Source organism: Podarcis melisellensis, assembly GCF_964234715.1.
Source record: "Podarcis melisellensis genome assembly, chromosome: 3".
In the NCBI taxonomy this organism is placed as follows: domain Eukaryota; kingdom Metazoa; phylum Chordata; class Lepidosauria; order Squamata; family Lacertidae; genus Podarcis; species Podarcis melisellensis.
Genome location: NC_138530.1, coordinates 460,023 through 476,957, shown reverse-complemented (window position 1 = coordinate 476,957; position 16,935 = coordinate 460,023). Strand labels below are relative to the sequence as shown.

The following is a 16,935-nucleotide window of genomic DNA, read 5'->3' as shown; positions in this document are numbered from 1 at the left end:
TGGATCCAAACTACAAGAAAGAAGATTCCACCTAAACATTAGGAAGAACTTCCTGACAGTAAGAGCTGTTTCGACAGTGGAATTTGCTGCCAAGGAGTGTGGTGGACTCTCCTTCTTTGGAGGTCTTTAAGCAGAGGCTTGACAACCATATGTCAGGAGTGCTCTGATGGTGTTTCCTGCTTGGCAGGGGGTTGGACTCAATGGCCCTTGGGGTCTCTTCCAACTCGATGATTCTATGATTATCATGGGAAATGTCATGGAAAGAGGATTTGAAGTTTACGGCTTACACTTTGTTGAAAGAAAACTACAGTGGTACCTTGCAAGACGAAATTAATTCATTCCACAAGCTTTTTCTCCTTGCGAGTGTTTTGTCTTGCGAAGCACGGTTTCCCATAGGAATGCACTGAAAATCAATTAATGCGTTCCTATGGAGACCGCCTTCAGACCAGGTCCGGGGACAGCGGGGAAGACGTGCTGCGCTTCCCCACTGTCCCCAGAGCTTGCGGGGCTGGCGGTGGGGAGAAGGGCTTTTCTCCCCCCCGCCAGCCTTCAGAAGAGGTCCGGGGACAGCGGGGAAGACTCACTGCGCTTCCCCGCTGTCCCCGGAGATTTCCCTATGGGCTTTCGTCTTGCGAAGCAAGCCCATAGGGAAATTCGTATGGCGAAGCACCTCGAAAAACGTAAAACTCTTTCTTCTTGCAAGTTTTCCGTCTTGCGAGGCATTCGTCTTGCGAGGTACCACTGTATATGATGTACTGTTGGTACCTAACACTGAGTAAAATTGCAAAAATGTATAGAACTAGCTCAAATTTCTGCTGGAAATGTAAAAGGAAAGAAGGTACCTTTTATCATATGTGGTGGTCCTGTGGAGTGGTAAAAGCGTTCTGGGAAATGATATATACTGAATTTAAGAAAGCGTTTAAGAAAACTTTTGTCATCATCAACATCATCAATTTTAATTTGTATACCGACTTTCTATCATACAATACTCAAGGTGGTTTACAAGCTGAAGAAACAGAAAATGTACATCTTCTAACAATCTAATGCAATACAAAACAGAACTTTAAAATTGGCAGCCTACCTCAAAATAGCAACATTCAACCATTACTTAGAATAGTATAACATAATGATAACATATAAAAGTTAAACAGAAATCCACTCAACAGTTACAATAATATCTAAAGTATAATCAATAAAACAACGGCAAGCCACAGTAGACAAAACAATACAATGCACATTGAGAAGCGGAGGGCGGGGCAAGGCAGGTGGCAGGAGGCCTTGCCTGGTGGAGTCTCTCCTCTCACCCTTTGACAGAAAACCAGAGGCTTCTCTGTTAGAATATAATATATGTGATGAATTACCAAAGGAAATAAGAGACTGTTTACGTATGCAATAATGGCAGCGGGAATGTTTTTGGCCCAGAGATGGAAAGAAGAGCGGCAGACCAAATTGATGGAATGCGCAGAAATGGCGAGACTAAGGAGAAAGATCAGAAACCAGGAAGAACAAGTATTTTTAAAAGACTGGAATCATTTTATTGTATACTTGAAAGACCACTGTAGACAGTTAAAATCATGGTCAGGGATGCAATGACACTTGTAATGTGAGCTGAACTTTGGTTACTATGGTTACATAAGAGATGGATAATGGTTAAAGATGCAGGAAAAAGGGGAAAGATAACATCTTTAGAACTGGAACGCATGGGGGGGAAGGTCTGAAGGTGTGAAAGAACCTTGATATTTTGTATGTTTTGGAAAGGTTACAGGTATCGTGTATAACTTTATGTAAAACCAATTTAATTTTTTAATATATTTTTCTAAGAGCAGGCCTTCTCCCAGCCATCTGGTCTCGGGCACCACCCACTAACTGCCTCAGTCTTATTTGGATTGAGTTTCACTTTGACATTGAGTTTCAGACATCCACTCCGCCTTCCTCCCAGGGAAGGCAAAAAGAGCAGACTGCTATAGACTACTAAAAATGCTGAAAAACGGAGGCACACCTTCCATGCTGGATGCCATCAGACGGCTGACTCATGTTCAGCTTGTGGTCCACAAAGACCATTAGACCTCTACAATTCTATGATTCTGTGGGAAACGGGGGGCCACTAGGGGGCACATAGGAAGATGGCTGACAATAACATTGAGGTCCAGCGCCGAGGGCCTTCTGGCGGTTCCCTCACTGCGAGAAGCAAAGCTATAGGGAACCAGGCAGAGGGCCTTCTCGGTGGTGGCGCCTGCCCTGTGGAACGCGCTCCCATCAGATGTCAAAGCGATAAATAACTACCTGACATTCAGAAGACATCTTAAGGGAGCCCTGATCAGGGAAGTTTTTAATCTGTGATATTTTACTGTATTTTTGGTTTCTATGGAAGCCGCCCAGAGTGGCTGGGGAAACCCAGCCAGATGGGAGGGGTACAATTTTTTTATTTTTTTTTTACAAGCAGAAAATTTATTTTCCCATTTTGTAGTTTTCCCCATGAGACATTGGTTGAATTGGACCACATATATCAGGATTAATAAGTTACAAAGGCTCTGTTGAACTTTTCTGGCTTTGCTTGGGGGATAGAAGGTCTTGTTTCCTTTGCCAACAAACAATGTTCACAAATTTCACTATTTAGGTCAACTTTACAAGGTTTAAGTCTTTCAAGGTGGGGTTTTTATCCTGAAGAACACAGCCATCCTGGGAGTTTCTGGAGATTTCTAAAAGCCCAATGCATATACCTAATAAACAACCTTAATACATTTCACATTGGGGTGAGACAGGAAACTAAACTATCGTAGCTGAAGCCTGCTCTGTTTGTTTGTTTTTTAAATGAAATTTTATTAGATCTTATTATAATAACACAACACAAAATATGAAAATAAAGAAAAAGCAACAACAGAAAAACAGAAAAAAGAGAAAACAAGTATAATTTCAAGCCCTCATTTTCTTGTACCTTACTTCCCCGACTTCCCCATACCTCCCCTCTCTGTATTCCAAATTCAATTTTGTTTCTTCAACAAATCCTTACCCTTAATTTTAGCTAAATTTTTAAGCTTTCTTTTCATTTTACTTGTCCATTACCACTGAAAACCATGTAATTTCTAAACCAACGTCATTCTAACATTCATTAATTTTACAATATTTCTTGAGAGAATCCTTAAATTTCTTCCAATCTTCTTCCGCTGTTTCTCTCCCCTGGTCTCGGATTCTGCCAGTCATTTCTGCCAGTCGCATATATTCTATCACCTTCATCTGCCATTCTTCCACGGTGGGTAGATCCTGTGCCTTCCAATACTTTGCGATAAGTATTCTTGCTGCTGTTGTGGCGTACATGAAAAATGTTTTATCCTTCTTTAATACCAGTTGGTCGACTATGCCCAGGAGAAAGGCCTCTGGTTTCTTAGGGACAGTGTACTTAAATACCTTTTTCAGTTCATTATAGATCATTTCCCAGAAAGCCTTGATCCTTGGGCACGTCCACCAAAGGTGAAAGAAAGTTCCTTCAGTTTCTTTACATTTCCAACATTTATTATCGGGCAAATGATAAATTTTTGCAAGCTTGACTGGTGTCATGTACCACCTATACATCATTTTCATAATATTCTCTCTTAAGGCATTATATGCCGTAAATTTCATACCGGTGGTCCACAACTTTTCCCAGTCAGCAAACATAATGTTATGACCAATGTCTTGTGCCCACTTAATCATAACCGATTTCACCGTTTCATCCTGCGTATTCCATTTCAGCAACAAGTTATACATTTTTGATAAATTCTTTGTCTTGGATTCTAGCAGTTCCGTTTCCAATTTTGATTTCTCCACCTGGAAGCCAATTTTCCTGTCCATCTTATAAACTTCCATTATCTGATAGTAATGAAGCCAGTCTCACACCTTATCTTTTGGTTTCTCAAAACTCTGCAATTTCAATTTGTCCCCTTCTTGTTCCAAAATTTCCCAATATTTCGGCCATTTTGATTCCATATTTATCTTTTTCACAGCCTTAGCCTCCATTGGCGACAACCACCTTGGAGTTTTATTTTCCAACAAATCTTTATATCTAATCCAAACATTATACAATGCTTTCCTGACAATATGATTTTTAAAGGCTTTATGTGCTTTAACCTTGTCATACCACAAATATGCATGCCACCCAAAGATATTGTTGAAACCTTCCAAGTCCAAAATGTCTATGTTCTCAAGAAGCAGCCATTCTTTCAACCAGCAGAATGCTGCTGATTCGTAATAAAGTTTAAATTCCGGCAGGGCAAATCCCCCCCCTATCTTTTGCATCAGTTAAAATCTTAAATTTTATTCTGGGCTTCTTGCCCTGTCAGACAAATCTAGAAATATCTTTCTGCCACTTCCTGAAACAATCCATTTTGTCCACAATTTGCAACATTTGAAACAAAAACAACATTCTTGGCAATACATTCATCTTTATAACTGCAATTCGGCCGAACAAGGAAAGCTTCAAATTTGACCAAATTTCTAGATCTTTTTTCACCTCCAACCAGCATTTTTCAGAATTATCTTTAAATAGATTCCCATTTTTTGCTGTCATGTTGATACCTAAATATTTCACTTTCTTAACCACAGTCAAACCTGTTTCATTCTGGAACCTTTCTCTTTCAATCGATGTTAAGTTTTTTCCTAAAACCTTAGTTTTTGACTTGCTCAGTTTAAATCCTGCCACTTGACCAAACTCTTGAATTAATTCTAAGACCCTTTTAGTGCTAGATTCAGGCTCTTGTAAAGTAAGTACCAGATCATCTGCAAATGCTCTCAATTTATATTGTTTAGCTCTGACCTGTACCCCTTTAACCAACTGGTCCCTTCTAATCATATTCAGCAAGACCTCCAGGACTGTTATAAAAAGTAATGGAGAGATTGTGCACCCCTGACGTGTCCCTTTTTCGATCTTAAATTCTTCTGTAACCACATTATTTACAATTAGCTTTGCTTTTTGTTCAGAGTATATTGCACCTATACCGTTTTCAAACCCTTGGCCTACCCCCATCCCCCGGAGATTCTTCCTCATAAAGCTCCAAGAAATATTGTCAAATGCTTTCTCCGCATCCACAAAAATCAGAACTGCTTTAGTGTTTATATTCACCTCAAGCTTTTCCAAAATGTCAATTATATTCCTTACATTATCTGACAAATGTCTTCTTGGGAGAAAGCCAGCTTGGTCTCTATGAATCTCCTCCATCAGAACTTTTTTCAATCTCTTAGCCAAAATGTCAGCAAAAATTTTGTAATCCACATTTAGTAAGGAAATAGGCCAATAATTCTTAAGTTGAGTCTTTTCAGTCTCTGTCTTCGGTATAAGTGTAATAAAAGCTTCTTTCCACGATTCTGGTACCCTTTTCCCCTCCAAAATTTCGTTGCAGACTTCCTTCAAAGGTTGTAATAACCACTCCTTCAAAAATTTCTAGTCCATGTCATTTTAGCTTCAGAGAAAAAGGTTCAAATAATAAAAAGTTACAAATAATAAATTATTATTATTATTATTATTATTATTATTATTATTATTATTATTATTATTATCTCTCCGACCCACAGGAGGTAATTTGGGAGTAATTAGCCTCCCTACCCACTCAGGTCGGTGAGTGGGGCCATATGCCTGCTGTGCCCGATACCACCCCCAAATTTTTGAGGGGGATGGGGGCATTAGGCACAAAACCCTCCTGTGGGATCTCGGCACTCCTGGACGCTGTCTCTGACCTGCGCCACTAGCTGCAAGAACTTCAAGGGAAACAATTTGGCACGAAGGAATGCACATGCTTCGGGAAATGAGGAGGAATGAGTGAAGACTGCAACAGAAGAGGTCTCTGGAAAAGCAAGTTTTAAATTATGAGAAGATACATCGATACGGTATGGCAAATGACTGATGGGGGAGGGGGGGAAACATTTTATTTTACTAAGTGATACCCCAAGAATCCCCTCCCTTCAGGAGTCAAAAGCCAGAAATGAGGTTTTAAGGACTTAAGCTGTGAATCTAAGGCTGTGTGGAGATAAACTTTCGAACCAAAGCATGTTTTTAGAAGACTGTGGAATGTATAAGAGCTTTGCTTCTGATGCAGTTAAAAATGTCGTCGACGCCATCTTAGGAAGCTCTGTCGGAGGAATAAGCCTGGGAGGTGGAAGAGAGTGTGTTTACATCGTGGGAGAGACCCCTCAAAGAGGCTTCAGATACGACAGAGCTATAAATTTACGAGGGGAAATGTGATCTTATCTCCGAAGGTGACAATTTATGGGAACTAACTGGAATTGAGGATTTACGACGGGAAATCTACGCAGGAGTATTATCGGTGTTTATCAACTTAAGGAGACCATGAGAAGAGACCATAAAGGACAAAGAGAAAATATTTGATTAAGAGTGATGTGGAAACAGCAAGATATGAATATATGTTTGGACTGTTTGAACATCTATTTGGACTGATTTGGACTGATTTGGACATTAATGCAGAAGGAATGATTAGATCAGAATTCTTCCTCGGATCTGGAAGTATGGGACCCCCCAACAAAATTTAAAAAATTCGGCTCTGTAATTTGGAATTTATGTGATGTGGTTTGATTTGATGTGCTTGGCCGGTTAATAAAATTTATTTAAAAATAAAATAAAATATGATTCTATGGGAAACACCACACTTGCCGGCAGCATATGTGAAAAGGATCTAAGGGTCTTAGAACACCGAAAGCTTAACGTGAGTCAAGAAGGTGAGTCAGTAGCAAAATAAGCTAATGCTATTTCAGGCTATCTCAACAGGAGTCTAATGTCCAGGTCATGGGAAGTAATACTAGGTTCCTTTCTGCCTTGGTCAGACCACACCTGGAGTCCTGTGCTCAATTCTGGATGTCACAATCAAAGGAGGGTATTGAGAAGTTGGAATCTGTGCAGAGAAGAGTGACCAATATAATCAAGCATTTGGAAACCTAGCCTTTTAAGGAACGATAGAAGGAGCTGGGTAGGCTTAGACTGGAAAAGAGGAGATTGAGAGGAGATAGGAGACCCATTTTCAAATACCATGATTCTCCTTGCTGTGAGTTCCTTGATGGTAAGTGAGACTTCTCTTCCATTTGAAGCTCTTTCCACATTCCAAGCACTGATATGGTCTCTTCTCACAGTGAATTGTTTGATGGGAAGTAAGGGTAACCTTCTGACTGAAGCTCTTTCCACATTCCAAGCATTGATATGGCTTCTCCCCTGTATGAATTCTTTGATGGGCAGTGAGACTATTCTGTCGACTAAAGCTCTTTCCACATTCCAAGCACTGATATGGTCTCCCCCCTGTATGAATTCTTTGATGGGAAGTGAGACTATTCTTACAAGTGAAGCTCTTTCCACATTCCAAGCACTGATATAGTTCCTCCCCTGTATGAATTCTTTGATGGGAAGTGAGCTGGCAGTCCTTAATGAAGCCCCTTCCACATTCCAAGCATTTATATGGTTTCTCCACTCGGTGAATACTTTCATGTGAAGTAAGGGTACTCTTCCGACTAAAATTCTTTCCACATTCCAAGCACTGATATGGTTTCTCCCCTGTATGATTTCTTTGATGATCTGTGAGCTGAACTTTCTGCCTGAAGCTCTTTCCACATTCCAAGCACTTGTATGGTTTCTCCCCTGTATGAATTCTTTGATGATCTGTGAGCTTAGCTTTCTGCCTGAAGCTCTTTCCACATTCCAAGCACGTATAGGGTTTCTCCCCTGTATGAATACTTTGATGGGATATGAGATGGTCCTTCCAACTGAAGCTCTTACCACACTCCAAGCACTGATATGGTCTCTCCCGACTGTGAATTGCTTGATGATAAGTAAGATGTCTCTTCAGTTTGAAGCTCTTCCCACATTCCAAACACTGATGGGGTTTCTCCCCTCTGTGGATTAATTCATGTGAAGTAAGGTAATCCTTCCGACAAAAATTCTTCCCACATTCCAAGCACTGATATGGTTTCTGTCCTGTATGAATTTTTTGATGGGAAGTGAGACTATTTTTGTGACTAAAGCTCTTCCCACATTCTAAGCACTGATATGGTCTCTCCCCGCTGTGAATTGTTTGATGATAAGTGAGATGCCTCTTCAGTTTGAACCTCTTCCCACACTCCAAGCACTGATATGGTCTCTCCCCAGTATGAATACATTGATGGGATATGAGATGGTCCTTCCAACTGAAGCTCTTACCACACTCCAAGCACTGATATGGTCTCTCCCGACTGTGAATTGCTTGATGATAAGTGAGATGCCTCTTCAGTTTGAAGCTCTTCCCACATTCCAAACACTGATGGGGTTTCTCCCCTCTGTGGATTAATTCATGTGAAGTAAGGTAATCCTTCCGACAAAAATTCTTCCCACATTCCAAGCACTGATATGGTTTCTGTCCTGTATGAATTTTTTGATGGGAAGTGAGACTATTTTTGTGACTAAAGCTCTTCCCACATTCTAAGCACTGATATGGTCTCTCCCCGCTGTGAATTGTTTGATGATAAGTGAGATGCCTCTTCAGTTTGAACCTCTTCCCACACTCCAAGCACTGATATGGTCTCTCCCCAGTATGAATACTTTGATGGGATATGAGATGGTCCTTCCAACTGAAGCTCTTACCACACTCCAAGCACTGATATGGTCTCTCCCGACTGTGAATTGCTTGATGATAAGTGAGATGCCTCTTCAGTTTGAAGCTCTTCCCACATTCCAAACACTGATGGGGTTTCTCCCCTCTGTGGATTATTTCATGTGAAGTAAGGTAATCCTTCCGACTAAAATTCTTTCCACATTCCAAGCACTGATATGGTTTCTCTCCTGTATGAATTCTTTGATGGGAAGTGAGACTATTTTTGCAACTGAAGCTCTTCCCACATTCTAAGCACTGATGGGGTTTCTCCCCTGTATGAATTCTTTGATGGAAAGTGCGAAATGTCTTCTGACGAAATGTCTTACCATCTTCCAAGTACCGATAATGATATTTCCCAGTAGGATATATTTTATGGGAAGTAGAATGGGAGCTCATACTATAACTCTCTCCACACTCCAAATATTTATACAACTTCCCCACTGTGTGAATGTTGTCACGGTTCCCCTTGTTCATAATTTCCAATCCATCAGCACCTGCATCAAAGAGAGAAACCGATTAGAGCCTCAGGAAGAAATAGAGCCCCAAATTATGGAAGACTGCTAATGAATGTCTGTGATAGATGAAGAACGGAAGGGAGTTAGATCTGAGGTCTTACTACAGGGTTCACTGCCTTTGTTGACTCTCATTGACGCACAGATTGATGGGAACCTGAGATTCAAACAGCCTGGGATCTTCCAGGATAGATCTTGTTTGACCTAATCGTGGAATCTCCTCCATCTGCAAGGCCAGTTGTCTCTTTGGTCAACCAGAAAGTGACCGAAGCAAAAACAGAAAACCTCACAGAAGCTGCTAATTCTAACCACATCATGGAAGGTTACATTCAAGAAGGTCTGGACAGCTCAGACCAGCCTGGTCATGGTTTAAAAAGGCACATGTGGGGCAAGAATATTTGCAGACAAAACAGTAGATTCAAGGTGAGCTGTGGGGAATGAGAATCCAGATGCTGTCAAGCGCCATCAAAATATTGCAGGATTCTCACAGGGGTGGGTGGGTGTATTTCAAAACATATATTAAAGTCCAGCAGGAATCCTTACTGAGAGAGTCCACAATCCTACGATTCTCCTCCATGACTTCCTTATGCAGAGCTCTCTGGTCAGGATCCAGCAACGCCCACTCCTCCTCGGTGAAATACACAGCGACATCTTCAAAGCACAGAGGACCCTCAAGGAAAAGGAAAAAGGTCCTCTTCTGAGACAACATAAAGATTATCTACTACACATTCCCCGGTTGTTTTCTGCCCATTCCTTGTTGTGTTCTTTTAATGGGATTATTTTGCTGCACATTTTAGGTCTGGATGCCTATTTTAGCATTTCAGTGGATGTATTTTACTGTGCATTTTAATGATGGGTATTAATCTTTGTGTGAATGGGTGGAACTCCGCATGGTGTTCTTCAAATCGTTCTGTCTGTGGAAGTATTCCTGTCTGCCAGACAGAACGCTCCCTTCTCTACTCCCGCTGTGTGCTGCTTGGGGGGGCGATGGGACCCTCCCTCTGCCCTACAGCCAACTTCAAGGGGCTCATGGGGGCACAGAGAGGGGGAGGAGGGGGCTGCTGAGGTGAATCCCGGCCACGGTTTGCTATGGCTTCTCAACTTCTTGGAAGCTTCTCAACTGCTTAGAAGCCTGATTAGATCAATACAGAAATATAGCTGCAGCTACTGATAAATCATAGAAATAGTGACATTCCGAAGCCCAGTTAAGGAGAGATGGCTGTTCATTCCTGTCAGCACATAAACCTTCTTGAATGGCATTGTCCATCTTTGTTCAGGACAGAGGCTTTGACAGAAGCCAAGAGGAGGAGAAATTCTTTCCGGCCCAGAGGCTCCCTGGCTGCCCCACTCCTCTGACTCTTTCCCCACAAAGCTCTTTCCCCATACCAGATCTGTTTCCACAGCTGCTGCTTCTCCTCTGTTATCATGAAAAGATGGATGAGGAGGTCTGGGGGGCATCCTTCGGTCACCTGTGAGAGACAAAAGTCAAAGGGAAGCCATCAGCTCCTGCGTCTCTCAGAGCTTCAGCATAAAAAAATTCCTTCTAGTATCACCTTAGAGACCAACTAAGTTTGTTATTGGTATGAGCTTTCGTGTGCATGCACACTTCTGAAACAGAAGTCTTTTCAGCAGCCTGTTTCAGTGTATCTGAAGAAGTGTGCATGCACACGAAAGCTCATACCAATAACAAACTTAGTTGGTCTCTAAGGTGATACTAGAAGGAATTTTTTTATTTTGTTTCAACTACGGCAGACCCACACGGCTACCTACCTGTAACTAGAGGTTCAGCACTTAGAGATAAGTGCCATAGATGTGCCATGGAAAAGGTCTTGCTTGTTGAGTGCATTTTGACATTGTACCCATTTCAAATTTATGTCCTGTCAAAATACATCTCCCCTCCTTTGGGCTCTTGGCCCCAAGTGCTCCCCCCCCCCAAAAGATGAACAGAACCTAAAGATTAGTTTCAAGATCCCCAGAATGAGAAGAAAGACGAGTTCCTCTTTACCCAGTGGCCTCCCTCTGGCGTCCAACGGAGTCTTTTCTGCCTCACAGGACTCCAGGCCCATTTCTGCAAAGAGACCCTTTCCCTGAAAGAGTAACAAGGATTTAAAACAGAGAATGGGGAGAAGGATTAGAAAAGGAATGATTGTATCTGGGACGCAAGCAAGGCAGTGATGAGGGGGTTCTTGATACAACAGAATGCTGCAAAGAAAATGAGAAAAAAGACACAAAATGAGAAAAAAGATAAGATTTTGGAGAAAATTAAAGATTTAGAGAAGAAGTTAAGATCTAATCCGAAGTCACAGCCGATTCTGAGAGAAATCAAACTCTATCAAGCACAATATTCTAAATTGATAAACCAGGAAATAGAGTGGAAAATCAAATTGATGAAACAGAAAACATTTGAATCGGCGAATAAATGTGGGAAACTGCTAGCTTGGCAGTTGAAGAAAAGACAAAAATTAAACACAGTTACTAACTTAGAGATTGAAGGAAGAAATATTCAGAACCCCGTGGACATCAGAAAATGTTTCCAGAGATATTTTAAAAAATTATACACACAAGGGCCGCAAGATGAGACTGAGATTAAACAATTTTTGGAAAAGAATGGACTACCAAAATTGTCAGAAGAAAACAGATCAATCCTGAATTGTAAAATAACATCACAAGAGATTGAGCATGCCATTCAGAACATGAAATTGGGCAAATCTCCAGGGCCAGATGGGCTGACCTCCAAGTACTATAAGACACTGAAGGATTATTTGATACAACCACTGATGGAGGTCAGCAATGAAATTATGGAGGGGAAGAAGGCGCCGGAATCGTGGAAAGAAGCTTTTATCACATTGATACCAAAATCGGAAGCTGAAAAGACACAACTTAAGAACTACCATCCCATCTCTCTCCTTAATGTGGATTATAAAATATTTGCAGACATTTTAGCAAGTAGACTTAAAAAAGTTTTAAATAAAGTAATTCATAAGGACCAAGCAGGCTTTCTCCCAGGAAGACATTTGTTTGCTAACACAAGGAACATTATTGATATCTTGGAACTCTTGCAAACAGATATTAACACAAAAGCAGTGTTAATCTTTATAGATGCGGAGAAGGCCTTTGACAACATTTCTTGGAAATTTATGAAGAGGAACCTAGAAGGGATGGGAGCGGGACGGGGTTTTGAAAATGGGATTGATGCAATCTATTCAGAACAAAAGGCTAAATTGATAGTTAACAATGTGGTTACAGAAGAGTTTAGAATTGAAAAAGGAACACGACAAGGTTGCCCTATTTCCCCATTGTTATTTATTTCAGTTCTGGAGGTGCTCTTGAATATGATTAGAGGAGACCGGTTGGTGGAAGGAATTCAGGTCGGAGTGAAACAATATAAACTTAAAGCTTTTGCAGATGACCTAGTTTTGACCCTGCAGGAGCCAGAATCTAGCACGAAAAGAGTACTTCAATTAATTCAAGACTTTGGTCGGGTGGCGGGATTTAAATTAAACAAGCAGAAAACCAAAGTATTGGGAAAAAACTTGACAGAAGTAGAGTCAGAACGGTTTCAGAGAGAAACAGAGTTAAATGTGGTTAAAAAGGTAAAGTACCTAGGGGTAAACATAACAGCAAAAAACTTGAGTCTATTTAAGGACAACTATGAGAAATGTTGGTCAGAAATTAAGAGAGATTTAGACAGTTGGACAAAACTGAAACTTTCCTTGTTAGGCCGAATTGCTGCTATCAAGATGAATGTATTGCCAAAAATGTTGTTTCTGTTTCAAACATTACAGATTGTGGACAAGACGGAGTGCTTCCGGAAGTGGCAGAGAGATATTTCTAAATTTGTCTGGCAGGGCAAAAAGCCCAGAATTAAGTTCAAGATATTAACAGATGCGAAAGAAAGAGGGGGCTTTGCCCTGCCAGACTTAAGGCTGTACTATGAATCAGCAGCTTTCTGCTGGTTAAAAGACTGGCTACTTCTTGAAGACACTGATGTATTGGACTTGGAAGGTTTTAACAATGCCTTTGGTTGGCATGCATATCTATGGTATGACAAGGTTAAGATTAACAAGGTTTTCAAGAACCATATTGTCAGAAAAGCAGTGTTTAATGTCTGGACAAAATATAAAGACTTATTGGAAAATAAAACCCCAAAGTGGCTTTCACCATTGGAAGCTAAGGCCCAAAAAAGACTCAATATGGAGGCCAATTGGCCAAAGTATTGGGAAATATTAGAAAAAGATGGAGACAATTGGAAATTGCAGAGTATGGAGAAAATGAGAGATAAAGTGCGAGATTGGTTACATTATGCTCAGATTAAGGAAGTTTTCAAACTTGACAAAAAGTTAGGCTTCCAGGTGGAGAAATCGAAGTTGGAAACGGAATTGTTAGAGCCTAAGACTAAGGTACTTTCAAGAATGTACAACTTGCTGTTAAAGTGGAACACATAAGATGAAACGGTAAAGTCGGCTATGATAAGGTGGGCACAGGACATTGGGCACAATATTATGTTTGAGGACTGGGAAAGGTTGTGGACTACTGGGTTGAATTTCACTGCATGTAATGCTTTGAAAGAAAATGTAATGAAAATGATATACAGATGGTATATGACCCCAGTCAAACTTGCAAAAATATACCACCTGTCCGATAATAAGTGCTGGAAATGTAAAGAAAGTGAAGGAACATTCTTTCACCTCTGGTGGACCTGTCCTAAAGTGAAGGCTTTCTGGGAAATGATATATAATGAACTGAAAAAGGTATTTAAGTATACCTTCACTAAGAAACCAGAGGCCTTCCTTCTGGGTATTGTCGGCCAAGGGGTGGTAAAGAAGGACCGAACATTTTTCATGTACGCAACAACAGCAGCAAGGATACTTCTCGCAAAGCACTGGAAAACTCAAGATTTACCCACACTGGAAGAATGGCAGATGCAACTGATGGACTATATGCAACTAGCTGAGATGACCGGCAGAATCCGAGATCTGGGAGAGGAGAAGGTGGAAGAGGATTGGAAAAACTTTAAGAATTATTTGCAAAAATATTGTAAGCTTTATGAATGTTAAACAGGATGCTTGATTATAAACAATTTGGCACCATTAAATTAGATGAAGTGAAGTAAGAAGACAAGGTAAAATGTAAGATAACTATTTGGCTTAATTTAATTTGTTATGGAATATAACCAAGGTTTTTAAAATTTGAAATATAATATTGAAAACTAGCCAGTAAGGATGGAAGTAAGGAGATAATTTGTTGGACTAACTTTTAAACTGGAAAATAGGGGAGGGAGACGTGAGGAGGTCCCAAGAAGTAAAGAAAATATGTTATGTTATGTTATAACTTTGTTTGTTTGCTATATTGTTAATTCAAAAATTTCAATAAATATTAAAAAAAAAGAAAAGAAAAGGAATGATTGAAGCAAACACTTTAGGGGAGCAGATCTCATCCCTTGCTTCTCAAAAGAGGGCGAGCCGTTAGGAGAGCATCTTGGAAGGCTCCCTGTCTTGCTTGGAGCCCCTTGGGAGTTTCCAGAGGAAAGTCTCTCTCACCTGCTGCTCTGCCTGCTTCCTCTCCTCTGCCTGACTCAGGAGGAAACCTTCGGCCAGGGCTACAGCCTGGGAACTGGTCTCTGCTCCACATTCCCTCACCCAGCTCTCCATCTCCAGCGGAAGGACAGCCAGGAACTGCTCCAAGATCACCAGGTCCAGCATCTGAGCTTTCGTATGACTTTCTGGCTTCAGCCACCGACAGTCAAGGTGGTAGAGTTGGCCACAAGCCTCTCGGGGTCCTTTGGCCTGCTGAGAGCCGGACTGCGTCAATTGCTGGCTCTGCACCTCTGAGCAGAGGGTGTCCTCCTCACCCGGGATCTTCTGCACTGAGTTTTCCCATAATCTCCCACTGCTCCCAGTTTGGAGGGCAGGGCCTCCTCCTGCTTCAGGGCCAGCTGAGTCTTGCTCATCCATCTGGGCTCTCATGAAGCCTCCAAGAGATCGGAAGGAATCCTTTCGTTTTCTGCCAAGTTCTGATGGTCCAATTGAGAGGTGCTAGCAAATCCTACAAAGCAAACATATTGGTCTGTTACCAGACTGATACTTGGTCAGGAGAAGAGAAATGTTTCCTGAGCAAGCGTGGCTGAGTCTTGCTAGGAGCCAGGGCTGGACTGCACCACAGCCCCGACTCTGAACTTTCATTAACAGGAAAAAAAGTAAGAAGAAAGAGAAGTATGTCTCTGGCCCTGGTCTCAGAAAAGTGACCATGCAGAATTGCCTCACTGACAATTTCATGACCCAGAAGGTGGAAGAAACAAGAAGGGGATCATCTGTCTTGGACCTAGTCCTCAACAACAGATGGGAACTGATCAACCAAGTGGAAATACTGGGAAACTCGGAAGTGATCATGTCCTCTTGAGGTTTCCTGAGACAGAGGGAAACGAAAGCTGAGTGTAGTCAGGAATTCACTTTAAGGCGGCCAATTTTAAAAGGCTTAAGGAGATACTGGGCGAGATCCTATGTTCTGAAATGCTAAAAGAAATGGGAGCTTCTTCAAGGTGAAATATTGAAGGCCCAAATGCAGGCAGTCCCAACAGGAAAGAAAAGTGAGAGGCATCTAGGGAAAACAGTGTGGCTGCATAAGGAAAGTGATGCCCAACCTAGTGATAAAAGAATAAATGGTGCAAGGAGGGAGCTGCAGTCCAGGATCGGAAAAGAGGGAGTAACTGGACACCTGGCTTCTTCAAGTGAATTCAGATCTCCAGGACCTGCTGAGCTGCATCCAAGGTACTGAAGGAGCTTGGGGATGTAAGCTCAGAGCCTTCATCTAGAGCTCTGAGGATTCTTGGAGAACAGGAGAGGTTCCTGCAGACTGGAGGGGGGCAAGTGTTGTCCCCATCTTCAAAAACAGGAAAAACTACCGACCGGTGAGCTTGAGATTGATACCAGGCAACCAGGGAAGGTCCTAGAACAGATAATTAAACCGTCAGTCTGTGAGGACTGAGAAAAGGATGCTGTGATTACTAAGACCCAGCAGGGGTTTCTCGAAAACAAGTCATGCCAGACCCATCTGGCAGCACCCAGATTATGGGCTGGGCTCCCTTTATTAATGGCATTTCTATCCCACCTTTTTCTCCAAGGATCTCCGGGGGCATCCATGCGTCTACCCCTCCTCACTGAGACCCCCCAACAATGGGGCTCCGTTCAAGGTGCTGCCATGAGGGGTTCACTTGGACCCCAATCTCTGAAGAGCCTCTGGAGCAGAGCCCACCGCTAAGCACCAACTCATATGTCACAGACTCATTATCGTTGACCCACCAAATTTCTCCCGTTTGCCACAGGCTGGGGGGGGGGGCGTCTTTTCTGAGAGAAGACCTAGTGATTTGCAGTCTGAGGCAGGAGTTGGTCAAACCAGAAAAGCTTTTTTTTTAACACAAAAAGTCGGTGAAAGAAAGTTGGGTCAGGAGAGGCATTCTTTCAGGCAGAAGTTAAGTTATTCTTAAACTAAACTCAAAGATGTCACGGGCCTAAACACAGTAGTACAGGCGCAGCTTCTCTCCACATTGGTTCTTCCTCTTGAGGGGGGCCAAAGGGGGGGCCAAATGCTTCCCGGCCTTGCTGCTCCTTTCCCTAGCAATGGCAGACGTTTCCGTGAAAAGCTTTGGGCGCAGCCTCATTCTTTGCCTCCAGAGAAGGGAGCTTTTCGTCCTGGACCCGACTCTCTGAGCAATGCCACTGCGGAGGTCTTTCCAAATAAGATCCCCGACCTCGGGGTCCCCTTCTCCCCTCCAGACGGGAAGGAGACCCCGGTCAGAGCATAGCTGTCAACCTCCCCTTTTTTGAGGG

At 42.0% G+C, this 16,935-nt stretch overlaps 1 protein-coding gene across 2 annotated transcripts; it reads right to left on the bottom strand.

Moving 5' to 3' along the window:
* Nucleotides 1–5,567: 5,567 nt before the first annotated feature.
* LOC309365626 (uncharacterized protein) lies at nucleotides 5,568–16,234 on the bottom strand. 2 transcript variants are annotated; one of them, XM_081903853.1, is made up of 6 exons: nucleotides 14,650–16,233; nucleotides 11,115–11,196; nucleotides 10,496–10,578; nucleotides 9,653–9,779; nucleotides 8,497–9,091; nucleotides 5,569–8,412 (listed from the first exon to the last, which is right to left on the bottom strand). In XM_081903853.1, exons 1-6 carry the CDS (start codon nucleotides 15,073–15,075, stop codon nucleotides 7,002–7,004), a joined length of 2,724 nt encoding a protein of 907 aa, XP_081759979.1. In that variant the 5' UTR covers nucleotides 15,076–16,233; the 3' UTR covers nucleotides 5,569–7,001. The 2 variants fall into 2 exon arrangements, with proteins under 2 accessions (XP_081759978.1, XP_081759979.1); XM_081903852.1 differs by having other exon boundaries at nucleotides 5,568–9,091; nucleotides 14,650–16,234.
* Between the last annotated feature and the right edge of the window lie 701 nt (nucleotides 16,235–16,935).

Excerpts from the sequence above, each read along its gene's own strand:
- LOC309365626 (XM_081903852.1), bottom strand. The coding sequence starts at position 15,075 with ATGAGAGCCCAGATGGATGAGCAAGACTCAGCTGGCCCTGAAGCAGGA. Across the intron at positions 11,197-14,649 it reads GGAAGCAGGCAGAGCAGCAG|GGAAAGGGTCTCTTTGCAGA; the intron begins GTGAGAGAGACT and ends TTACTCTTTCAG. Across the intron at positions 9,780-10,495 it reads CAGCTGTGGAAACAGATCTG|GGTCCTCTGTGCTTTGAAGA; the intron begins GTATGGGGAAAG and ends CTTTTCCTTGAG.